The following is a 25,884-nucleotide window of genomic DNA, read 5'->3' on the forward strand; positions in this document are numbered from 1 at the left end:
CTAATGTCTCAGCTCTGTAATCTATGTAAGAATATTAAGATAGGCATATCTTACATAGTGCTTAGTTTAGCTATTGCTCAACTATGAGATGAGCACTAAAGAGGATACAAAATGAGTAACAGAACCCTCTTAACTTCCCTAGGGGATAGGGAGGACAAATGATAATATATTGTAATAACTGTAAAATGCTGGGTAATTATAGAAGTACATATGAGATGCAGTAAGTGACCAGTACAAAGTGCCATTTGGATTAAAAAATGTATCCCTATTTACAGAACTGGAAAAGCGTTCAGGAAGAATTGGCTTTGGCAAGAGGTAGACTTTAATTATGAAAATACTCAGGCCTAAGGAAAAGTTGGAAGAGGAGTACAAGCAACACTCATTTACTAGTCATCAATATATGTCACTTGTTAATATTTTGATGCATTTGCTTTATTTTTCTGGAGAACTATTTGAGAGTAAGTTGCAAGCATCCTGACACTTCTGATACTTCATCTAAAAAATTTCAGCATCTGGGGGCGCCTGGGTGGCTCAGTTTGGTTAAGCATCCAACTCTTGATTTCGCTCAGGTCATGAGATCAGGGTCATGGGGTTGAGCCCTGCATCAGGTTCTGCGTGCAGAATGGAGTCTGCTTCGGATTTTCTCTCCCTGTGTACTTCCTCCCACTCCGCCCACCCCAGTGTCTTTCTTAAAAAAAAAAAAAAAAAAAAAATTCAGCATCTGCCCTAAGAATAAAGACCTTCAACTCATCTGCATAATAGAACAGTCTTGTTTTTGCAAACATCTCCTTTCATCTTGCTAGTGAGTTTTCTCCCCTTTGTGTCCACAGGCCCCTATCCTTCCCCTTAGCTCATACAGAGATTCCTGTTGCCTCATTGTCTTCAGAATTCCATTTCAGTGTGGATTCCTTGTACATACACCTATTACATATGATTTTCTCCCGTTTTTTTTTTTTTTTTAAGGACCATCTATATAGCCACAGTAACATTATACCTAAGAAAACTGATTCAATAATATGCAGTCCAGGGGTACCTGGGTGGCTCAGTCGTTGACCTTCGGCTCAGGTCATGATCCCAGGGTCCTGGGATGGAGTCCTGTGTCGGGCTCCCTGCGCCACGGGAAGCCTGCTTCTCCTCCCACTCCCCCTGCTTGTGTTCCCTTTCTAGCTGTGTCTCTGTCAAATAAATAAAATCTTTGAAAAATAATAATAATATGCAGTCCATATTAAAATTTCCCTATTTATCTCCCCAGCATCTTTTATAATAGTATTTTTTTAAGTCTTTATTTAAATTCCAGTTAGTTAACATACGGTGTAATATTAGTTTCAAGTGTACAATTTAGAGATACAACACATACAACACCTGGTGCTCATGACAACAGGTGCACTCCATATATATTTTTTCAAACTATGTGAATATCTTGTTCCCCAAAACTTTTCACTGAATGGCTACGATTTATTACATTGAAAGGCTACAAAGCAAAATCAGCAATGGGAAAGTGCTCATGGAGTGATGTCTGGAGGAAACCAGGCCCAAACTTTCAAAGAGTCCCCACCCAGTGGAGTCAAGTGGGATGCACTTAATTCCTCCAGCAATGAATTGTGACAATATATGTGATGAGTACCAGGGAAGCTCATTAGAAACTCAGTACCCAAGGTTTTTACTGGGATGGGTCATGTAGGCATGCTCTGCCTAACCACATACCCAAATCCCAGACTCCCAGGAGGAAGCAGGTGTTCAGCATAAAACACGTTGTACAGTTTAGGCACAGTGAGCCACTCTGAGCCTTTAGGGACAGTTTTGTTTTTTTTTAAGATTTTATTTATTTATTCATGAGAGACAGAGGCAGAGGGAGAAGCAGGCTCCCCACAGAGCAGGGAGCCCGATGCAGGGCTCCCTCCCAGGACCCTGGGATCATGACCTGAGCCAAAGGTAGAAGCTTAACTGACTGAGCCACCCAGGTGCCTGTAGGGAACTGTTTACCAGGCAAGTTCCCGGACACCAGCCACGGGCTAACTTTGCAAGCTGGCTTCTCTCAGGACAGCAGTCCAGGGCCTGCTATATTAGTTCTGCACGGGTATGACTCTGAGGCAGAGTAAGACCAGCCAGCAGTACCCACCTCAGTCATGTTCTCCAGGAGTCCTGGAGTTAGCCGGTGAATCTTATTAGCCATGGAGGTCTGTTTTATTTTTATTTTTATTTTATTTATTTTATTTAAATTCAGCTAGCCAACATATAGTACATCATTAGTTTTTGATGTAGTGGTCAGTGATTCATTAGTTGCATATAACACCCAGTGCTCATCACATCACGTGCCCTCCTTAATGCCCATCACCCAGTTACCCCATACGCCCACCCACCTCCCCTCCAGCAACCCTCAATTTGTTTCCCAGAGTCAAGAGTCTCTCATGGTTTGTCTCCCTCTCTGATTTCTTCCCAGTTTTTCCTCCTTTCTCCTATGATCCTGTGCGCTATTCCTTATATTCTACATAGGGAGGAATATGATAATTGTCTTTGTCCAATTGACTTATTTCACTTAGCATAATACCGCATGGAGGTCTGTTTTAGAACGCTGGCATCCTCAAGTTTCTGTATGAACCTTTTTGATTTGGCCAAAGGTACCAATTCAGGCCTGGTACAGCTCTGGCTAGTAAACTGAAGCTGACCTCTTGCCTTCTTGCGCTGAGGCAGTGTCATGATAGGACATTAGTATGGTGTATCTGTCATAACTAGTGAACCAAGATGGATAGACTATGGATTACCGTCCTTATTTTATTGAGATTTCTTAGGTTTTGTTTTTACTTTCTATCTCCTCTACCCCACTGGATTTCCTTAACTTTTACCTGTTGTCCTTTTTTTTTTCCCTTAGATCTCATCCAGGATACCACATTATTCATCATGTCTCCTTAGGCTCCTCTGGGCTCTGACAATTTCTTAGACTTTCTTGGTTTGTGGTGACCTTGACAGTTTTGAGGGGTATTAATCAGGTATTTTATAAAATGTCTTTCAGTTTGAGTTTGGCATTTTCCTCATGTTTAGACTGACGTTAAGGGTTTTGGGTGGAAGACCACAGTCATAAAGCACCATTCTCATCACATGACATCAAAGGTACTACCAACATGAATTATCATTGTTGTTGGGTTTTTTCTTTTCTCCTTTGTGAATGATCACTGTTGATGTTAACCTTGATCACTTGCCCGATGTACTGTTTGTCAGGCTTCATCACGATAAGGTTACTCTCTCCCCAGTCCCTTCCACACTGCATTCTTTGGAAGAAAGTCACTATTCCCAGTTTCCACTATAGGGTGAACAGTTATGCTCCATCCCTGTGAAGGCAGACTGTCTGTGTAGATTATTTGGAATTCTTCTGCCCAAGAAGAATTGTATTTCTCCATTTATTTATGTATCCAAGCACCCACTTCTATCAGTATCGACTTGTGGTTAGTTGTTTCCTACTTTGGGTTATAATCTCATAATCCAATATTTCTTTTGTTGTTCAAATTGTTCCAGCTTTGGCCGTTGGAAGGTTTTTTTCCTTTTCTTTTTAATTTTATTTATTTGAGAGAGAGCGAAAGTGAGGGAGCACAAGCTGGGGCGGGGGTTGGGCGCGGAGCAGGCAGAGGGAGAGGGAGAGCCGGGAGCCCGATGCAGGGCTTGACCCCAGGGCCCTGGGATCATGACCTGAGCTGAAGGCAGACGCTTAACTGACTGAGCCACCCAGGCACCCCTCTAGAAACAGTTCTTAACGACTGTTTGGCTTTTTAAAATCAAGTTGTCTGGTTTTGTTTGTTTGTTTGTTTTGAGTTTTACAAGTTCCTTATATAAATATTGGATATGAATCCTTTCTGGACAAAGGTAGTATAAATTTGTTTTGTTCTGTGGCTTGCCTTAATGGTGACTTTTTGACAAGAAAAACAAGCCCGTGTGCAGGAGGTTATCTTCTGTGACAGTAGATATCCAACTTTTCCCATCTTTACACTTTGACCAGGAACAGACCCTTTGAGTCCCTTACTTCACTCACATTAACTTATGAAAATACAAATCTTTTTTTTTTTTAAAGATTTTTTTTTTATTTGACACAGAGAGATAGCCAGAGAGGGAACACAAGCAGGGGGAGCGGCAGAGAGAGAGGTCAATGACTGAGCCACCCAGGCGCCCTGAAAATTCAAATCTTGATGGTATCGACCCTTAACCCTTGCTTTGATGCAGGCCAAACCTCCTCACCCACCATGCAATGAGACCCTGGGCCCTTCAGCCTCCTCCTGGATGTTTGTTCCTTGTATTCTATTCCTGTCCTGTCCTGACCCTCTGCTCCATTCCTCCATCTACTCAGCTTCCAAACTTAGTGACAAAATCCAGCCTCTTATTTTGACACTGACTTGGCAGACCTAATGACACAGCTGACTCCCGCCCTCTGGTGCTTTCTGACCCTGGCCTCTGCTTGGCCAGGTCTTGGTCCAGGGATCCCATCTGGTTTTAGCTACTTGGCCAGTACTCCCACCAGGTTTGCCCCTACTTTCTGGAATGGAGGGAGCAGACCCTGGGGACTGAAAGAAATATTGGTAGTGCTGTTGAGGATCAGAGAGAACTTACTGAATTCCTTGGCTGGATCCATCCTTGTCCAATCCATGAGAGTACACAAGAGAATGTCAGTCTTACCTTGAGGTGTTTGAAGTCTTCTTGGGGAGGTAAGAGATCCAAGAGGAGCAGAAATTAGGGAACATTAGGATGTAAGTAATACATTATTAAGGGCTAGTTTGTGTGATAGGGATGACAAGTTCTAGAGATTCGAGAAGTGAGAAGACACCCAGGGCTGGAGAAGTTGGGGAAGTGGTGACGAGGTGGAACTTTAGCAGGAGGAAGAGTGAACCAGGTAGCCTGCTAAGCATGGGCAAAGACAGGGTGGCAGAACAGGAAAGAGCCTGACTGGCTCGGGGTGGGGAGAGGGGGGAGGGCAGGAAGCTGGGCAAGGAGATCGGAAAGGTCAGGGTGGAGCCAGACCCAGGAAGGTCTTGAAAGTCAGGCAGAGGTGTTTGGGACTTCATTCCAAGGGGCAACAGGGAAGCTTGGTAGCTTTGTGAGGAGAGGAGAGATGAGAAGAAAGCAGTGTTTTAAGGAAGAATGGTTAGAAAGGGTTGGTGGGAGGAAAAGGAGGAAGAGGGATGTAGACATCAGATAGCATGAAAGTGTGAAAGGAAAACTGGTGATTACACTGGGTATTTGTTAGTTTGGCCACTGACCATCCATTTATCCCACCCATTTATCCCATCCAGCTTCTGGGGAAACCCTCCCCTTCCTCCTGCTGAGAGTATAAATGATACAACTTCTCTGGAAAAGCATTTGGCACTCTACTCCAATAACCTTAAAAATGTTTATATTCTTTGAACCGTAATTTGACTATGAGGAATTTTAACAAAGATTCATGTAAAATCTATTTATCACAGTAATGTTTCTAATATTTCTAAATGCATTAGGGAAATGCTAAGGAAGCATTGGTATATCCACTTGATGGGAAATTATGCAAAAGTTAAAAATAATATTGAAGAATTTTCTTTTTAATTTTTTTTGGGGGGGATCTGTAATAAACTCACATAGTACAAATTCAGAGGTCCAAAAGCGCATGAAATGAAAAGTAGTTCTCCCTCCTATATTCGTCCCCTTAGCCCCATCCCCTCCTTAGAGGGAACCATTTTAAAATATGTGTGTGAAGGGGCACCTGGGTGGCTCAAATGGTTAGGCATATGTCTTTGGCTCAGGTCATGATCTCCAGGTCCTGGAATCAAGCCCCACTCGGGCTCCCAGCTCAGTGGGCAGTCTGCTTCTCCCTCTCCCTCTGCCTCTCCCCCTGCCTGTGCTCTGTCTCTTTCTCTCTCAAATGAATAAATAAATTTTAAAAAACCGGGGCGCCTGGGTGGCTCAGTTGGTTAAGTGACTGCCTTCGGCTCAGGTCATGATCCTGGAGTCCCTGGATCGAGTCCCGCATCGGGCTCCCTGCTCGGCGAGGAGCCTGCTTCTCCCTCTAACCCTCCCCCCTCTCATGTACTCTCTCTCTCTCTCTCATTCTTGCCCTCTCAAATAAATAAATAAATCTTTAAAAAATAAAAAAAATAAAAAATGAAATTGAGTGTGTGTGTGTGCGCGCGCACGCGCACGGTCTTCTCTGGCTTTACTCAAATGGCAGCTTGTTTTGTATCTTTTTTTTTTCAATATATCTGGTGATTGTCCTATATCAATACACAAAGAACTTCCTCATTTTTAATGCTTGACTATTATTTCATTATGAAGATATATCACAATTTATTGAGCTGATTCTCTATCAATAGACATTTAGCTGTTTCATATCTTTTGCTAGAATAGCCATGCTGCTATGAATAACTATACATATTTCACTTTCCACATGAGAGAATATACTTGGAATTATGTCTTCAACATGGAATTGTTGGGTCAAAATATAAGTGCATTTTAAATTTTGGTGACACGACCAAATTTCTCTTCCCAGAGATTTTCAAGCTCTACATGCAACAGTGTCCATTTAGCCAGCACTGAGTGCTATCAAACTTTTTGTTAGGAAAAGTGCATTTAATGACTTTAGAAGATACTTATGAAATGTTGTTAAGTTAAAAAAGCAAAAATTAGGGGCGCCTGGGTGGCTCAGTCGGTTAAGCGGTTGCCTTCAGCCCGGGTCATGATCCCAGGTCCTGGGATCGAGTCCCACATCGGGCTCCTTGCTCAGCAGGGAGCCTGCTTCTCCCTCTCTCTCCCTCTGCTTATGCTCTCTGTCAAATAAATAAAATCTTTTTAAAAAAAGAGCAAGAATTAAAATTTTATGTACAATAAATGTGTTTTATTGAAAGAGATTATGCCAAAATATTAACAGTGGTTATCTTAAAGGTATTGATCATTTAATGTCATTATTTCAAAATTGCTATAGCAGTATTATTTAACTTTGTTAGTAAAATCTCTCCAATTGGTTGTAGACCCTTAGATGTAGTACACATTTTACTTGTCTTTTTACTCACAACGCCTTGCCCAGACGATGACTTTAATAAGGTTGAGGAATGAATGCATAGTATTTTCCGTCAGTGTGGACAAGCATTTGTAATTTTCAATCCTGCCACCAGGTGGTGGAAGAGAGTTAAAAGTCAGGGATCTTTGGACCCAGGGCTGTGAAAATCAAGCCTTATGCACCGTGAGCATTTGGAAGACTTCCTAAGACTTAAAAATATATATAGATTAAAAGTGAAAACTTAGACAATTAGAATTGTGTCTAAAATATTTGCCCCCAAATACTAAAAACTTCCAGGGAAAATCTTGGTGCTGTCTTCCTTAACTTCATCTTCTTTCATCTTCCCAGTTCATGCTATTTTTTTAAAAAGATTTTTATTTATTTATTTGAGAGAGAGAACAAGCAGATGGGAAAGGCAGAGTGAGAGGGAGAAAGCAGGCTCCCTGCTGAGCAGGGAGCCCGACACGGGACTCGATCGCAGCACCCTGAGATCATGACCCGAGCCAAAGGCAGACACTTAACCAGCTGAGCTACCCAGGTGCCCGCTATTTTTTTTTTTTTAATGTTTTATTTATTTACTTTGAGAGAGGTGAGAGAGAGAGATCATGAGCAGGGGGAAGGAGTAGAGGGAGAAGCAGACTCCCCGCTGAGCAGGGAGCCCACCAAGGCACACGATCCCAGGACCCTGGGATCACAACCTGAGCCGAAGGCAGGACCCTCAGTTCATGCTATTTCTTACCTTTCCTGCAGTTTATCCTTTCTCCTGGTGCCCACCATGGCCTCTCCTGCCTCCAGATGGTGCTGCCAGGCTTCCCTTCCTCCCAACCTCACTGCTTTCCAAAGAGATGAACAACCAGATGGCTGGATGCATGCCCTTGGAGTGATCCAGGGCTGGAGTCACTTCATCTTCTTAGTTGTGGATAACTCTGCTGGTGGGATTTCATCACAGGGGGACTGGGCGTGGTATTTCCAGGCAGGACTTTTTAGCTATCCTTCAAATTACCCCAGCAATTGCCCTTTCACTGTGTCTGGACGGAGGTAAAACCTACTCAAGAGGCAAATGCTTACCTCTCCAGGCCTGTGGTTGCAGGTGGCCATGAGCACACAGTCTTGGTACCCTTGATCTTCATCTTCCCTTCCTTGAGCACCTACTCTTTGCCCAGGGTGGATTTGCCCCAGGGGTGACATCTGTCTTTGGCCCTGGCCCTGTTTAGAAGGGCAGAACTCTAACCCAGCTCTTCACCCATTTAATACCCTGGAATCTTGGGCAAGTCATTCAGCCTCTCTGGGCCACAGTTTTGGCTCAGGGCATGTAGGTCGGGGCAGTACTTTGTCCCAGAGCACCACAGTGGTACAAAGCAGGGATGGGTCCGCCTTGTCTTGGCGTTATGTATGTCCTGAGGGTGGAAGAGTGCATGGAGAGGAAAGGGGCTCTGCACTCCTACTGGAGTGCGATTGGTGGAAAATGATCTTGGGTCTTGAGAAAGGGGAGGAGATCGGGGAGGAGCTGAGCTCTTGGAGGCCTTGAAAGGGCCCCACTAAGGGACCTAGAGTCAAGGGCTAATAGTTTCAATGACCTTTCCTTGACTTTTAGACGAAAACCGTAGCGAAGGCGGCTGGGGTAGTACACAGGACCTGCTGAAGCGTCCACTGGCATTGTCCGTCTTCAGGCTTTGAGCAGCTGACACCCGGTCCACGCGACCACCCCGCGATCGCGCGGGGCTCCATCCACCACCCCGCCGAGCCTGGATTTCTTCGCGAGGAATTGGTCGGGGGAGGAGGGAGCACGTAGGCGGGAAGGGAGTCAAATTCGGGAAGGCGGCAGGACCAGTTCCTTGCAATCCTTGAAGGCTTCCTGAACGAGGGGGCAATTCCAGGGTCACAGAGGTCGCGGGGCTGTCCGTGGGCGTGGGCGTGGGCGTGGCCGCTGGGCTCGGGAGTGGCGGCCGGGGAGGAGCCGGGCGCCCGGGGCGGGCGCTACCGGGCGTGGTTTAGGACCCGGCGCGGCCTCCCCGCGGCCGGGCGACTCCCCAGTCGGGCTGCTGGACCGCGGGCTGCCACAGTCCGCTCACCCGGCGCCAGCCAGCCGCTCCGCTCCGCTCGGCCCCCAGCGACGCGCGCCGGCCATGACGGGCGCACTGTTCAAGGCGAACTTCTGGGTAAGTGGGCGCCGCTCGGGGCCCTGTCCCGCGTCCGTGTGCCTTCTCTGGCCGGCCCCCTGCCCCCGGGCCCCAGCGGCGCGCGGCCCCCATCTCCCCGCCCAGCATCCCGAGACCCAGGCGAGGAGCGGCCGCTCCGGGGGGAGGCGCCGGTGCCCCCGAGGCTGCGCCAGGCGCGGATCTGGGGAGCCTGGGTGAGCCTCGCGGGGGGACAGCGGCAGGCAGCCCCCCCCCCCCCCGGGGACCGTGTCCTCCAGGTCCGCGGACACGGACGGCCTGTCCCAACCCCGGCCCCATCGTGGGCTGCTGGGTGGAGAAGTCTGGCGCTGAGGCCTCACCGACCCGGTTTAGATCCTGCCTTGGGAGGCCCCGTTTCCTGAAGTTTTTGAGCTTCCCTTGGGGCTCTGCCCACCTGTAGGTCCATTGCAGGCATTGTCATGGTGGGCAAAATTAGGGCAGAGAGACCCGCCTTCCCCCTGCCTCATAGTGTGACACTCGGTTTTCAGATCTCAGCTCAAATGTCACCTCTTCAGGGAAGCCTTTCCTGATTGTGCCCAAGAGGCCCTATTGCTTAGCTCACGTGTCACCCATTCTGTTCCTTCGTAGCGTTTGCCAGTTTATGGTTTTGAACTGGAGGACTGCAAGCACACAGCACCTTGGGGCAGGCACCCTGGGGCTTTCAGGGCTACTGCCCCCCAACAAGCTGGTGGAGGATGTGTGCTCAGCTAAGAGTTGTTGACTGAGTAAGTGGGTCTGTAAAGCCGAAGGGCCGGAGACAGGGTGAGAGCGGCAGCCTCCATCCTCAGAGAGCTCCCAGCCACTGACCCCTTCTTGCAGGAGTGGGTAGGGGCATGGGCAGAGAGCAGTTCTGGGTTCCAAGTTAGAGGTGAAGGTCAGGGGAGAGAGAACTTTCTGTTTATACTCTTTTTCCCCTCTGGCCTGAAAGTATAATACTTTGAGAAGGTATCTGAGATCCTGAGAGAGATTTTGCAAAGCTATCTTTCATCTCTAACTTCCTGTAACACTTTATGTCAAATAATAGAAACTATAATAGCTGACATTACTGTGCACAGTCTGTGACTAACACCGTCCTTTTTTTTTTTATGATTTATTTTTTAGGGGCGCCTGGGTGGCTCAATCGATTAAGCGTCTGCCTTCAACTCAGGTCATGATCCCAGGGTCCTGGGATCAAGTTCCACATCGGGCTCCCTGCTCAGCAGGAGCCTGCTTCTCCCTCTGTCTGCCGCTCCCCCTGCTTGTACTCTCTCTCTGACAAACAAAATCTTTTAAAAAAAAGATTTGAGAGAGAGAGAAAGAAAGAGAGAGAGTGCTCCCTTGGGGAGGGGAAGAGGGAAAGAATCTCATGCAGACTCCACGCTGTGCTGGGAGCTGAACCCCCAGTGGGGGGGTTCAGTCTCAAGACCCTGAGATCATGACCCTGAGGTCATGACCTGAGCCGAAATCAAGAGTCAGATGCTTAATCAAGCGACTAGCCACCCGGGTGCCCCAACTAACACTGTTCTAAATGCTTTACACGCACTACTCATTTAAACCTCACAACTACCGTATGAGGTAGCTTGCTTACTATCATTTTACAGATGAGAAAACTGTGTGGCAGAGAGGTTAAGCAACATTCCCACGCTGCTGGGGCGGTGAAATAGTGGAGCAGGACTCTGCATGGACCAAAGGCTCCGTGAATGTCTTGATGAGGCTGGTGCTCAGCGAGATTCTCCCAGCACCGCTCTCTGCATGGCTCCTTTGGTACCACCAGAGGTAGACGCTGGGTCCTCATTTGACCCATCATTTCTCCTGCAGCTCCAATCAGGAGCTCAGGGAGGGTAGGCACTGGGTGTACCCAGCACTGCCATGGTGCCTTGCATACGAATGCTCAGGAATCAGGCAGACGGGACAGTCATCCAGGCTTGGGGGCAAAGGGGCAGAAAGGAACCTGCTGGAGACCTCAGCAGTATGTCTGATGCCTCACCCACTCAGGGGGTAGGGGAGGCAAGGCTGTGGTTAGCACAGGGGAATAGCTTTCGTGTTTCGTGTTTCAAGTTTCAAGGGCAAGAAGGTTGTGATTGGATATGGTAGAAAACTTTGGAAACACAAGTGGGTACCAGTCGACTGAATTTATTAAATAGTTATGAAATACCTTTTCTGTATAAGGATTTCTTTCTTTTTTTTTAAGATTTTATTTATTCATTTGAGAGAGAAAGAGCATGAGCAGGGGGAGGGGTAGTGGGAGAGGGAGAAGCAGACTCCCCACCCAGCAGGGAGCCCAAATCAGGGCTTGATCCCAGGACCCTGGGATCATGACCTGAGCCAAAGTCAGACGCTTAACTGACTGAGCCACCCAGGCGCCCCTCTATATGAGGATTTCTACTTGAGGTGCCATTTGCAGGGTAAGGCACCACCTTGGTTAGAAGGTATATTCCCATGCAGAAGCAAGGTAGGGAGGGCAGGCTTTGGCCTCAAGTTTGTGGAGGAGGAAGGGGAGTCCAGCAGAGGCCAAGGAAACTGGGCCAGGAGTAGGGGTCTGTTCCAGCATGGAGGCCATAGGGAGAGGAAAGGAGGAGAGCAGGGAGGACTGGCAGAGGGCAGAGGAGGTCAAAGCCACAGGGCAAGGCAACCAGTTGAAGGTGAACACTAGAGAGGAAAGGAGGGCTCAGAGGAGGCTCCCTGTAATGTGAACTGGGGAATGAGGTTAGGGCCCCAGAAATAAGGAAGTCAGGAGGAGGAACTGGTTTGTGGGGAGAGACGGAGGGGGAGGAGGGAGAGGAAAGAGGCAATTTTAACAGTAGTTAACCACAGGGGTAGCAATGGTGAGGACCACGGCCAGCAGCATCCTGAAGCCTCCCCCCCAGCCCTTCCCCCCCCACACACCATGCCAGGATTGGCGGGTATGGGGAGGTTGTGGGAGGGGGTGCGTCCTGGGGAGGAGACAAGGCGCCAGGCAGCAGGATTTGAAAGTACTTTCATGGCTCAACAACCAGTGTAAACATGTCAGGGAATATTCTCTGGGGTCTAGTGGTCAACCTTCTGATGAGAATGGGCATGTTCAGGGTGGTATGGTAGCAGACCAGTGCTCAGCATTCTGGCTTTGAGGGGCGGTCTGGAGGACAGGGCCCTGGCCCCTTGTGAAGGGCGTCCAGGCGAGAGAATATAGAGAACTGCATGAAGTACAGAAAGGCATCAGTTACCAGTGGAGGCTCTGAGGTGGACTGGCCAGGTTTGAATCCCGGTTGTGCCCCTTAGTAGCTATGTGACTTTGGGTGGCATGGTACTTCAACCTCCCTCCTCCCACCCCACCACCAAGCCTCAGTTGTTCTTCCTCATTTCCATAAAAATGGGACGTTAGCCGTGTCTACTGCCTCAGAGTTTAGTTCGGTGCCAGGCACGGCCCATCGTGATCACCTGTGTTGTCAGCTATTCTTACCATCAGCACAGAGGTGACAATTAAAGGCAGTGGGTGACAGTCCCTCAAGAAGAGGGAATGAAAAGATATGAGGTCCCCAAGGAAGCCCTCCTGAAGAATACCTTTGTGAATGCAGGAGGAGAGAGGGGACAGACAAATAAAGGCAGAGATGCAGGGATACAACCAGGAAAGGACCAGCACATGCCCAAGAGAGGAATGTTCCATGGAAACAGTGGAAAAGCCCATGGCCAAATTAAGTAGATACTCCAGAAAAGGTCTGAGTCAGCACAGTCTTTGTACATAATCTTATTCAAATGCCCCATGGAAATATTTATTTATATATATATATTTATTTATTTTTTATTTTATTTATTAGAGAGAGAGAGAGAGAACAAGTGGCGGGGAGGGGCAGACGGAGAAGCAGGCTACTCGCAGAGCAGGGAGCCCAACGTGGGGCTTCACCCCAGGACCCTGGGATCATGACCTGAGCCAAAGGCGGACACTTAATGACTGAGCCACCCAGGCACCCCTAGTGGGATCTATTTTTAAAATAATTATCAAAATCCTTTTTTCTTGTTTTATTTTCTTACAAATTTAATGAGAGGCATGGGACCTATCTTTTTTTTTTTTTTTTAAGATTTTATTTATTTATTTGACAGAGAGAGACAGCGAGAGCAGGAACACAAGCAGGGGGAGTGGGAGAGCGAGAGGCAGGCCTCCCGCCGAGCAGGGAGCCCGATGCGGGACTCGATCCCAGGACACTGGGATCATGACCTGAGCCGAAGGCAGACGCTTAACGACTGAGCCACCCAGGCGCCCCATGGGACCTATCTTTAAGGAAAATAAAAAATTCCTGCTTTTCTCAACATCATTATGCAGAAACTCATACTCTTCTGGTAGTTACCACCACTTTACAAAATAATAGGATTACACTGCCTTTTCTTGATAGAGCAGTTTTAAAATTATCTATTGACGTACTGCTGTATTTGAGGATTTAGCTCTTTCATTTTTTAAACAATTTTTTAAAAAGATTTTATTTATTTAGGGGTGCCTGGGTGGCTCGGTTAAGCGTCTGCCTTCGGCTCAGGTCATGATCCCAGGGTCCTGGGATCGAATCCCACATCGGGCTCCCTGCTCGGCAGGGAGTCTGCTTCTCCCTCTCCACTCCTCTGCTTGTGCTCACTCTCTCTCTCTCTCTCAAATAAATAAATAAAATCTTTTTTTTTTATTTGAGAGAGAGAAAGCGAGAGAGAGCACAAGCCAAGGGGAAAGGCAGAGGGAGAAACAGATTCCCTGCCGAGCAGAGAGCCCGATGCAGGGCTCGATCCCAATCATGACCTGAGAGAAGGACATGCTTAACTGACTGAGCCACCCAAGCACCCCAATACTAGGTATTTTCAGTACCAGTGTTCATATAGCTGCCGTGAACCTTACAACCTCCCAACAAAGGAGGAGTCACGGGCTTCCTGTTTCCCAAACAGTATATGTGTGAGCAAATTAGGAGAATCAGACTTCTCAAAGACACAGTAGACTGGTGGCTTGTTTGTTTAAGACTACTTTCTGGGATTAGCTCTACCTTATATTGCATTTTAGGCTGAAGGTTAGTCAAGGGTCAATAGGAGGTTTCAACATATCTGATACAGATTTTTTCTTTGTGAGAACAGGAAGGCTTTTCCCCAGTGGGCCCTAATACCCCTGTCTTAAACTCCTTGTACTATTTGTATGTGTAAGGAGGCTCAGGACAGCACAGAGCAATCTTAAGCCCCAGTGTACAAATCCATAATATTCATCATTTTCTATCTTTGGGAACTATTACCTAGCCTCAAAACTCACTGTTCAAGTATGGCTATTTCATTAGCATTGACCAGGTCACATGGGATTGCATTCATAGATTAGAAAGCAGTTGAGGACTTCTTTTCTTTCTTTATTAAATTAATTATTTATTTTTAAAGATTTTATTTATTTATTTGACAGAGAGACACAGCGAGAGAGGGAAAACAAGCAGGGGGAGTGGGAGAGGGAGAAGCAGGCTTCCCGCTGAGCAGGAGGCTCCATCCCAGGACCCTGGGATCATGACCTGAGCCAAAGGCAGACGCTTAACGACTGAGCCACCCAGGTGCCCCGAAAACTTCTTTTTTTTAAACAGAAATGATCACTGCTAACTATTTTTGAAAGTAAAACAAAAGAGTATTCTTAGATATTTAAATGCTCTATTTACCCACTATTCTTAAAAAAAAAAAAAAAAGGCTGTAATGATAAATATTTTTTCTTTCACAGATGACTGTTCTTTTTTCTTTTTTTTTAAAGATTTTATTTATTTATTTGAGAGAGAGAGAATGAGAGAGAGCACATGAGAGGGGGGAGGGTCAGAGGGAGAAGCAGGCTCCCTGCCGAGCAGGGAGCCCGATGCGGGACTCGATCCCGGGACTCCAGGATCATGACCTGAGCAGAAGGCAGTCGCTTAACCAACTGAGCCACCCAGGCGCCCGACTGTTCATTCTTTACACATATTCCTGTTTATGGGGGAGGATTACAGTTTCAAGAACTTTTATAAACCCTCAAGCATAATACCAAAGCTTCCACCTACCTCAATGACAGCACTGTTTTCACAACTGTATTTTAGCAGTGAGAGGAAAAAAAAGAACATAGAAAGTTGTAATGGTAGCAGAAGGCTGGCCCCTACCTCACACCCACAAAGTTCACAATATGAACCACAGCCACACAAAACTACTTGCTCCACCCCAAGGGGCTTGGGAAGGTGGGGGGGAGATGTTCCCTTGGCCCCACCCCCAGGACTTTGCATTGACCTCTGTTCCTGCTTCTAGGTCTTGGCTAGGAGACTTCCTGGAAGTCTGTTGCATGTTTCTAGCAGTATACTTCTCATTCTGTATTGAGTCACCTGTTTCTTTGCCTGTCTTCCTTACTAGGCTATGGTCACCTTCCATCTCATTCACCTCTGTGTCCCTAGAGCTTGACACAGTTCTGAGAACAGAGTATGTGCTCAATAAATGTTTAACATGTGAAGAAATGAACATGGACGTCTCACCTACTTGATGTAAAAAGAGGCACCCACTGCCCTTCACCCCTATACACGCTTTATATATACATAATATTCAGGGTCCATGCAACTGAATTCCACATGGTTAGCTTGTGTGTTACCTTTTCTTTTCTTTTTTCTTTTTTTTTTACCTAATGCCATATTTTATGTACTGTGGCAAAATACATATCACTTAAAATTTGCCATCTAATCTTTTTCAAGTGTACAGTTCAGTGGTGTTAAATGCATTCGCCTTGTTGTGCAATGATCCCCACCATCCATCTTCATACCTCTTTTCACTCTGTAAACTGAAAGTCTATGCCCATCAAACAGTGACTCCCCATTCTCCCTTACCCCAGCCTCTGGCCACTATCATATTTCTGTCTCTATGATTTTGACTGCTCTAAGTACCTCATATAAGGTTTAAGATTTTCTTTCTTTTATTTTTTTTAAAGATTTTTATTTATTTATTTGAGAGAGAGAATGAGAGAGAGAGAGCATGAGAGGGGGAGGGTCAGAGGGAGAAGCAGACTCCCTGCGAGCAGGGAGCCCGATGTGAGACTCGATTCCGGGACTCCAGGATCATGACCTGAGCCAAAGGCAGTCGCTTAACCAACTGAGCCACCCAGGTGCCCCAAGATTTTATTTCTTTATTTGAGAGAGAGAGAGAGAGATCACGAGCAGGGGAGAGGGGTAGAGGGAGGAGCAGACTCCCTGCTGAGCAGGGAGCCTGATGCGGGACTCGATCCCAGGACCCTGGGATCATGACCTGAGCTGAAGGCAGATGCTTAACGACTGAGCCACCCAGGCGCCCATAAGTACCTCATACAACACTTTGCTGCTATCTGTTTTGTTTTTTTTTAATAGTAGCCATCCTAAGGGTACCAGATGGTATTGTAGCTTCATTTTGCATTTCCCTAGTGGTTAGTGAAGTGGAGCATCTTTTCGTGGGCTTGTTGGCCATTCGTATATCTTTGGAGAAATGTCTGTTCAAGTCCTCTGACCACTTTTGAATCAGACTGTTTATTTTTTTGCTGTTAAGAGTTATCTGTATATATTCTGCATATGAACCCTTTATCAGATATATAATTTGCAAATATTTTCTTCCAGTCTGCAGTTGCCTTTTTACTCTGTTAGTGTCTTTTGAGGCACATGGTTTTTAAGTATCCATGAAGTTCAATTTGTCTGTTTTTCCTTTTGTTACCTGTGCGTTTGGTGTCATATCCAAGAAGTCATTGCCAAATCTGGTGGTGTGAAGTTTTTGCCCTATGTTTTCTTCTAAGAGTTTTATTGTGTTAGGTCTTACATTTAGGTCCTTGGTCCATATTGAGTTAAATTTTTTTTTTAAGATTTTATTTATTTATTTGACAGAGAGAGTCACAGCGAGAGAGGGAACACAAGCAGGGGGAGAGGGGGAGGGAGAAGCAGGCTTCCCGCGGAGCAGGGAGCCCGATGCGGGGCTCGATCCCAGGACCCTGGGACCATGACCTGAGCCGAAGGCAGACGCTTAACGACTGAGCCACCCTGGCGCCCCATATTGAGTTAATTTTTGTATTTGGTGTTAAGTAAGTGTCCAACTTCATTCTTTTGCATGTGGATATCCAGTTTTCCCAGCACCATTTGTTGAAAAGACTGTCCTTTTCCCATTGAATGGTCCTGGCACACTTGTCAAAAGTCATTTGACTGTGTATGCAACTGTTTATTTCTGGGCTTTCTATTCCAATTCCCATTGGTCTGTCTTTATGCCAGTACCACACTGTTTTTGTTTTTTTTTTTAATGTTTTATTTATTCATGAGAGTCAGAGAGAGAGAGAGAGAGGCAGAGGCAGAGGCAGAGGGAGAAGCAGGCTCCCCACCTAACAGGGAGCCCGATGCGGGACTCGATCCCAGGACCCCGGGATCACAACCTGAGCTGAAGGCAGATGCTTAACCATCTGAGCCACCCAGGCGCCCCAGTACCACACTGTTTTGATTACTGTGGCTCTGTAGTTAAGTTTTGAATTCAAGAAGTGTGAGTCCTCCAGTTTTGTTCTTCTTTTTCAGGATTATGTTAGCTATTCGGGGTCCTTTGAGATTCCATATGAATTTTAGGTTGAGTTTTTTTTTCTATTTCTGCATATTATTCACCTCTATCAGAGACTCTTTCTAAAAAATGCTCCAGCATTCCAAGTATGTTTAAAAATCCTCTTCACGCCCATCCTCCTGTGGAAACTCCCACAGGAGCCCTCTATCCTCTGTTTCCGTCAGGCCTTCTGCACAACTGTCACCCTGGGCTTCCCTTCAGTGCTCTCTTGGGCTGGAGCCACTGTTTTCTAGAGCCTAGGTCACTTAGAGAGCTCTCAAAAACATACATAAGTTCGTATCTTTCCCCTGCTTGAATTCCTCCAGTGGCCTCTCGTGGCACTTGGAGTCTAAAAGTCTGACCAGGGCTTACACGGCTCTGCCCAACCCAGCCCAGTCTGCCTCTCTGCCCTGATCACTTACCTTCTCTTGCTCACCTACTCTAGTGCAGCACTCGTAGGTCAGTTACCAAATGATGATCATGGTTTCCACCTAGCCAATTTGCTTGACCCTGCTTGCCTGTTCCTATGGCATCCTGCGCCCATAAGACAATCCACAATACTGTACTTACCTCTTTAGTGTCTAATTCCCATGACTGGGAGCCCCATGAGGTGCATCTGACTTGTTCAGCACCATGTCCCCCACACCTAGCATGGTGCCTGGCATGTGGCAGACACTCGGCAGATATCAGAGTGAGCAAATGAACAAAGGAAAGAGCAATGAGAGATACATGTGGCAGTGAACAGAGGCTACTCATCCAAGTCAGTGCTCTGTCTTCACATTCGCTTTAGGGGGAAGTGTCCTTCTGGGCTTCTAAAGAGCCTGTTCTACTGTGACTGGCTGGTCATCCTGTGCTTGGGAGAATGATATCGTCAAGGATGGGCTCTGGCTCTGCTGGGACCCCCATGCCCAGGGAGGGGCACAGCACCCACATACAGAGCAGAGTCCACACTCTAAGTGCTGACCACCTGATGAGAGTCCGTGTGACCAATAGAGAAAACACAACACTGGTTAGAGAGAGGAGCGATCTTCCCTGGTCATCATGCCATCTCAGACAGTTCAGCTCAATAACTATCTGCGAAGTCCTGAGTAGCAGCGCTGTGCCGTGGGTCACAGGGAGACATGAGACATCTCACTTTTTCGAGACTATTATCTACCCAATGAGATGAATCTCACATGCTATTTATTTATTTTATTTTATTTATTTATTTATTTTTAAGATTTTATTTATTTATTTGAGAGAGAGAATGAGATAGAGAGAGCATGAGAGGGGGGAGGGTCAGAGGGAGAAGCAGACTCCCTGCCGAGCAGGAAGCCCGATGCAGGACTCGATCCCAGGACTCCAGGATCATGACCTGAGCCGAAGGCAGTCGCTTAACCAACTGAGCCACCCAGGCGCCCCTCACATGCTATTTAAAACTAGCAGTTTTTAATATTAACATAACAAAGTCAAGGAAATTAAAAATATATTGTTAGTAATTTGGTACCTTTCCCAATTCTTTCCTGCACACATAGTTGTTATCATAGTGTATGTACTGTTTTGTATTCTACTATTTCCATATAATAAATAAAATATGAATACAATAATAAAGTATCATAAGTATATTTTACCTATTGTTGTCTACTTTTCCTAACAATCATTTAAGAAATACTATCTTCCTTCATTTAGGGCATTGAAAAATTGGCTTCTTTAAGTACCTGTTTACGGAGACTCATGAAGGAACTTGTCACTGCCCAGCTGTTTTACTATGTTTTTCTGATGCGATCACTTTCTCCTTCCACGGTCATGACATCATACCTTTTCCACGCTGCTCAGACCTCCACTTGCTTCCCATATGCTCACTCTGTTTTGATGATCTTGCTTCCTACTCCATTAAGAAGCCAGACACCAGGGACACCTGGGTGGCTCGGTCAGTTAAGCGTCTGCCTTCCGCTCAGGTCATGATCCCGGGGTCCTGGGATTGAGCCCTGCATCGGGCCCCCTGCTCGGTGGGGAGCCTGCTTCTTCCTCTGCCTGCCGCTCCCCCTGCTTGTGCTCTCTCTCTCTCACTTTCTGACAAATAAATAAAATAAAATCTTAAAAAAAGAAAAAAAGAAGCCAGGCACCAGCTGGTGAAAGCTCATTTACCTTCTGTCTAAATAAGATTAGGTTCGGTCATAAGTAACAGAATACCCCAAACAACAGTGGCCTAGACAAGGATAGTGTTTATTTCTATCTTACATACATGAAGTCCCCAGCCGGTCTTGACCCTGCTTGCCTGTTCCTATGGCATCCTGCGCCCATAAGACAATCCACAATACTGTACTTACCTCTTTAGTGTCCAATTCCCATGAGTGGGAGCCCCATGAGGTGCATCTGACATGGCCACCCATATGTCAGGACCCACACTCCTGCCTGCTTAGTCCAGCCGTACCTGATTCAGTGCCTGGTACGTAACAGATTTGACGTAGGCAGGCCGGGTCCAAGGTCACGCAGGAGCAGCCGAGAGGGTCATTGGCTTTGTGCATGATAGAAATCGAACACGAGGGGTGCCTAGCTGGTTCAGTCGGAAGAGCATGCAACTCTTGATCTCAGGGTTGTGGCTTTAAGCCCCGTGTTGGGTGTAAAGATTACTAAAAAAAATAAACTTTAGAAAAACAAAATAAAACAAAAAGAAATCAAACATGAGCCAGGAGGAAGTGAAAGCAGAGCTTATTGAGTAGCGTAAGTGATGGCGTATCACAGATGGAGTGTCTGGGAGACTCGGGAAGGGAAGGAGAGTGAGTCTCTCTGTTGCTTGGGGTTAGGGGTTTATATTGGAAAGGGATCCAGGGTAGGGGTTCCTTCAGGGATCCAGGGTAGGGTCCGCTTCAAGGCGATGTCTGGTGAATAGTAGGTGTTATTTCACAGGTCACTAAAGGTGGGGTATTGATGTCAGCATCGGCCGAGGTTTGTTTGAAGCCAGTGTCCTGGGACATATTTGGGATTCAGTTCTTCTTAGATGTTATCGGGTGTTTGGGGGCTTAGGACGAGACTCAGAGAATGATTCACTTTCCTGCCTCGCTCCTGGAGTGGGAACAGAGCTCCTTGGTTGATTCAGATGCAAGGTGAAATATAGAACGTGAGTAAACGGGACCTAGCTGGGAAACAGAGGAGATGGAGTCTTTCTTTCTTTTTTTTTTTTTTTTAAAGATTTTATTTATTTGACAGAGAGAGACAGCGAGAGCAGGAACACAAGCAGGGGGAGTGGGAGAGGGAGAAGCAGGCTTCCCGCCGAGCAGGGAGCCCGATGTGGGACTCGATCCCAGGACCCTGGGATCATGACCTGAGCTGAAGGCAGACGCTCAACGACTGAGCCACCCAGGCGCCCGAGATGGAGTCTTTCTAAAAAAGGAGCCCCCCAGTTTCCCTATCTCAGATTCACAGGACTGTCTGTTGAATGACTGAAAAGAGCATTCATTTACAGTAGTACATTTAAAAAATGTTGGCCTATATATAAAGTGATTTCCTAGAAGGCAGACGTATTCTCAGTGTTCCCAATAATATCCGAAGAGACCAGTTTCACTACATCCAACAGGGCTGGTGTAGTTTCTTCCCGGCCCATTTAATAAGCAAAAACAGGTGCCTCATTAAACTTAACATTTGCATTCTTATCACCGGGGAGAGTGAACATTTGTTTATTTCCTGGTTCCATTTCCTCTTTTACACATGGTTTTGTTTCTTTCCTTGTGCTACTTATGAATCCACATGAGTTTTAAAAAATTATAAGGATATTCTTTGCCATTTACTACAAATATTTGAATGCACATTCTTGTATCTACATATGTGTGTACACATACATGTGTTGTGTATGTAATTCACGTGTTCTGGCATCCAGCAAATACAGCGTGCAATAGTGAAGGGCAGTCCTCAGGTACTCGAGGTTCTGTGTTGGACATTCCTGGGTTGCAATCCCAGCTCTGCTCCCTTTAAGCTGAGGTATGTGCCCTTGTTCAAATTACTCCGCTTTCCTAGGCTTGGTGCCCTCATCTGTAAAATGATAATCATACTTAAAATGTGTATGCATTTTGCAGACGCTGTGTATAGTCCAGTGTGTTGAGCCAATCTTTTGTGATTACATCTATTACACACCAAAGTTTAAAAACTTCTCCCCATGCTGGAAGCTTGATAAATATTCAATTACTTTTTTTTGAGCTTTTCTATGATTAAAGTTTTACTCAATATTGAATTGTCTTTCTGAATGAGTCCCAGGTGTTCTGACATTTGCAGAAGCCGGAGATCTGGGTGGACCCCTAAAGTCAGGAGAAGAATGACCCCTGCCCTCAGTGGGCCTGTGCTCTTGTTAGGGGGCAAACACACATGTATGACCCTGATCAGAAATAGGCTGGCCTACTCTCCTCACGCTAAAAGGCATAGCTTAGCAGAGTAGGATTAGGGGGAAGTCCCAGCTGGGTGTGGGTGCGATGGGGCACCAGTCCCTAAAAAGTGCTAAGATAGCACTGAGCATGTGATAAGATGGGGAGATCTGTGTTTCCAGAACACCTCAAGGGAGGGTAAACCTTGGCATGGGGCTGGAAAGAATACTTGAATAAGCTGCTCAGGATAGGGGACTTAGAGTCCACACCTACCAGCAGGTCCTGTCTTGAATGAAAAGAGTTAATAGTTTGATGCCCTCCTAGGGGCCGGAGCCTGGTTTTGGGCTGAGTTGTGCTGGGTAATGGATGCAAGCCGAAACACTGGGGAAACGCTGGTCTTTTCACTCTTGTCTTGCAGTGCTGATTTGATTCTACTCCAATTTGAACACGAGTTTTTCTGTTTGAAGAATAGCTGCTTGAAGTGACAGGTTATAAATGGCCACAAATGTCCCAAACCCTAGAAATCAGTTCCTTCACTGCTCCAGGCCTTGGTTGCCCAGCCTCTTGGATCCTCTCTGAGGATATATTCCCTTTTATCAAACACAGACACTAAGCTTTCTCCACCCGAGACAGTCAGGTCCTGAACAAGAGGTCCAAAACGACCTTAGCTCTCTGGAATAAAAAGTATTTCCTTAGGCCTTTGTTGGCACTTCTGCTAACAGCCAGATCTGGAGATCTGGAAAGCTGACCAGTCCTGTGGGTTGTCCCCAGTTCAGCCTTCTTTGTCCACCTGTCCCATGTTAGCACCCTCCTGACCTGTTTCATCAGGATTCCCATGGAATTCCTGCCAAAAGAGTGGTCGACTTTGATTCTGACCAGCCATTGCTCAGGGCCACCATGGTCTTGGTCAGCAGGCTTCTCCTTGGCTGACCCCAGCTGGTATGGCCCTTTCCTGGGCAATGTAGGTGGAGAGTCTGTATACGAGAGACTTGGTGTTCCTGGCAGGTATCCTTAGCTCTGAAACAAAGGGAGCAAACAAGACAAAGGGATGTCAATCAAGGCACCTGCCATTGAGCATCGTGGCCCCTTCTGCAGAAACTAAACAGCAAGGCCACAGGGCCCAAGGGCTCGGCAAGCTAGAAGTCTGTCCACTTTCCAGGGCAAAGAAATGAGTCCTGTGGATGGGGTTTCAGATAGGGAAGCTGGAAGCCTGGGAAGACCAGGGGGCCCAAGAGAGGCTGAGAGTACAAGACTGCAGCTATTCAGATGGAATTGTGGTTGGGTTGGGTGAGAACAGGAAGTGGGGAGGGAGAGGCAACCAGCTCAGGGCAGCCGCGGTCCTCCCACCCATGGCTACATATCATTTGGGGTCTATACCCCACTCTTCCTCAGATGAAGTGGGGGACTTGCCCAGAGCCACCCAGCTAACCACTCGTGGCCTAAGCTTCCTGTTTTGCAATGAGGACAGTACTATCTGCTCAGCCTAGAACTAGGACCATTCTGTTTCAAATGATAAAATAGAGTATAGTCACGTTAAAGAGGTACAGCTGTCAGTATGCGTTCCTATGCCAATATGGTCGTGGTTTTTGTGCACTTAAGTTAATCTTTAAAATTGAGAAAACGACTGAAAACGATGAGTGGAAATAACTTTAAAAAACATAAGGAATTGTTAGAACAAGTGAAATATAGTCCCCAATCCGGAAAGGTATTTATAATATATTAAGTTAAAAAAAAGTTACTACCAGGGCGCCTGGGTGGCTCAGTTGGTTAAGCGACTGCCTTCGACTCAGGTCATGATCCTGGAGTCCCGGGATCGAGTCCCACGTCGGGCTCCCGGCTCAGCAGGGAGTCTGCTTCTCCCTCTGACCCTCCCCCCTCTCATGTGCTCTCTCTCATTCTCTCTCTCTCAAATAAATAAATAAAATCTTTTAAAAAAAAAGTTACTACCAATTTGTAAAATAAGACCTCCTCATTTATATTTTAAAAAATATGAAGACGTAGTCATGTGTCTATAGGAAAATATCTGGGGCTTGTGCAGCAAAATGTTAACTATTGTTTTTTCTGGGATTTCATGTGATATGAAAAACGTAATTATTTCCTTTTTGCTTATCTGTACTTTTCCATTTTTCTACAATAAAATAAGTATAACTTTGAAAATAATTCAAAGGGCTTAAAAAAGTATTAAAAGAAGAACAAGTACAGCTAGCGCGGCTCAGTCGGTTAAGCATCCGACTCTTGATTTTGGCTCAGGTCTTGATCTCAGGGTCACGAGTTCAAGCCCCATGTTGGGCTCCATACTGGGCTGGAGCCTACTTAAAAAAAAAAAGTTCCAAACTCAGAGGGACATGACCAGCCTGCAGGGAAGGAACCTGGACACCTGTTTGTGCCAAGGCGAGGTTTTCCCCTTAGGGCATGAGGGGCCCCTCCTAGCTGGGTGGGAATTAGAGTGCAGGAGACCCCCTCCCACTCCCACATACACCAGTGAAAGGACCAGCCTCTTCACAGTGACCTCTCCAGCTAGACCTCTCCTTACCACCTGCCCTGTAAGCAGAGAGAATCACTTGTGGGTAGTGGGCCATTTATTTTGAATTTTTACTGGTACTTTTAAAGAAGTAGGAATGTAACACATGCTCATTGCAAGATAGGAAAACCATTACAGGTGCATATCAGTTGACCCTTGAACAACAAGGGTTTGAACTGTGCAGGTCCACTTATACACAGATTTTTTATAGTGCAGTACTGTAAATGTATTCTCTCTTCCTTATGATTTTCTTTTTTTTCTTATGACTTTCTTAATGACATTTTCTTTTCTCCAGCTTACTTTACTGTAAGAATACAGTCTATATAATACATATACAAAATATGTGTTAAGTGACTGTTTATGTTATTGGTAAGACTTCAGGTCAACAGTAGCCTATTAGTCATTAAAATTGGGGGGAATTAAAAGTTATACTTGGATTTTCAACTGTGTGGGGTGGGGGAATGAGGCAGTTGGGGGGTGAGGGGTCTCATCACCCCCAACCCCCTTGTTGTTTAAGGCCCACTGTGTAGTAAAAAAAAACAACAAAAAACAAGACTCTCAAAGTCCCTCCTTCAGCACCTCAGATCCCAACTTCCAGGGGTAAATTATTGAGTTACTTTCTAGAGGATTTTCCAGGTGTATCTGTTCCTATACACAGGTACTTATATAGCTTGTCCACATTCCTGTTGAAGAAGCATGTTAATGATTATGGTAGAGAACATAAAGCTGTCCCTCCCTCCAACTCAACATTAAAAGCACATAAATGGAAGTGATCTTTGTCTTTCAAGATTATGTTTGGTTTTCTTTTTTGCTAATATGTTCGTTGTAGAATAATCAGATGTTCTGTAAATCAAAAAGTTTAAGTGCCCCTTTCCAAGGTAAGTAGTGGTTAAGTCATTTGCACCTTAATGTGATCAATGGAGGTCCTTGATGGAGGGAGGGAGGAAGGCAGGGCCAGGACTCCAGTAAGACGCTTGCCTTGGGCATAGAATTTGAAGGAGTGCACCCCAAAAGTCCAGAAAACCCTCAGTAATCAAGATAAATAATACTTCAAAGTAATGTGTGTGTGTGTGTATGTGTATATATATATTTTAAGATTTTATTTGTTGGGGTGCCTGGGTGGCTCAGTCAGTTAAGCATCCAACTTGTGATTTCAGTTGGCTTAGGTCATGATCTCATGGGTTGTGAGATTGAGCCCTGCATTGGGTTCTGTGCTCAGCGGGAAGTCTGCTTGGGATTCTCTGCCTCTCCATCTCCCTCTGCCCCTCCCACCACACTCTCTCTCTCTTTCTCAAATAAATAAAATTTTTTTTCTTTTTAAGATTTTATTTATTTGACAGAAAGAGAGAC

General features: G+C 46.0%; 1 protein-coding gene across 1 annotated transcript in view; it reads left to right on the forward strand.

Moving 5' to 3' along the window:
- Nucleotides 1-9,009: 9,009 nt before the first annotated feature.
- Nucleotides 9,010-25,884, forward strand: part of PSTPIP2 (proline-serine-threonine phosphatase interacting protein 2) — a 69,026-nt gene continuing 52,151 nt past the window's right edge. Inside the window, exon 1 of the mRNA XM_034995867.1 lies at nucleotides 9,010-9,165. Within this exon, the coding sequence (XP_034851758.1) occupies nucleotides 9,133-9,165 (33 nt within the window). The 5' untranslated portion in view covers nucleotides 9,010-9,132. The remainder of the gene's footprint in view (nucleotides 9,166-25,884) is intronic.

The sequence above is a fragment of the Mirounga leonina genome, unplaced genomic scaffold, assembly GCF_011800145.1.
Source record: "Mirounga leonina isolate KUSES-001 unplaced genomic scaffold, KU_Mleo_1.0 Mir_93, whole genome shotgun sequence".
NCBI lineage: Eukaryota > Metazoa > Chordata > Mammalia > Carnivora > Phocidae > Mirounga > Mirounga leonina.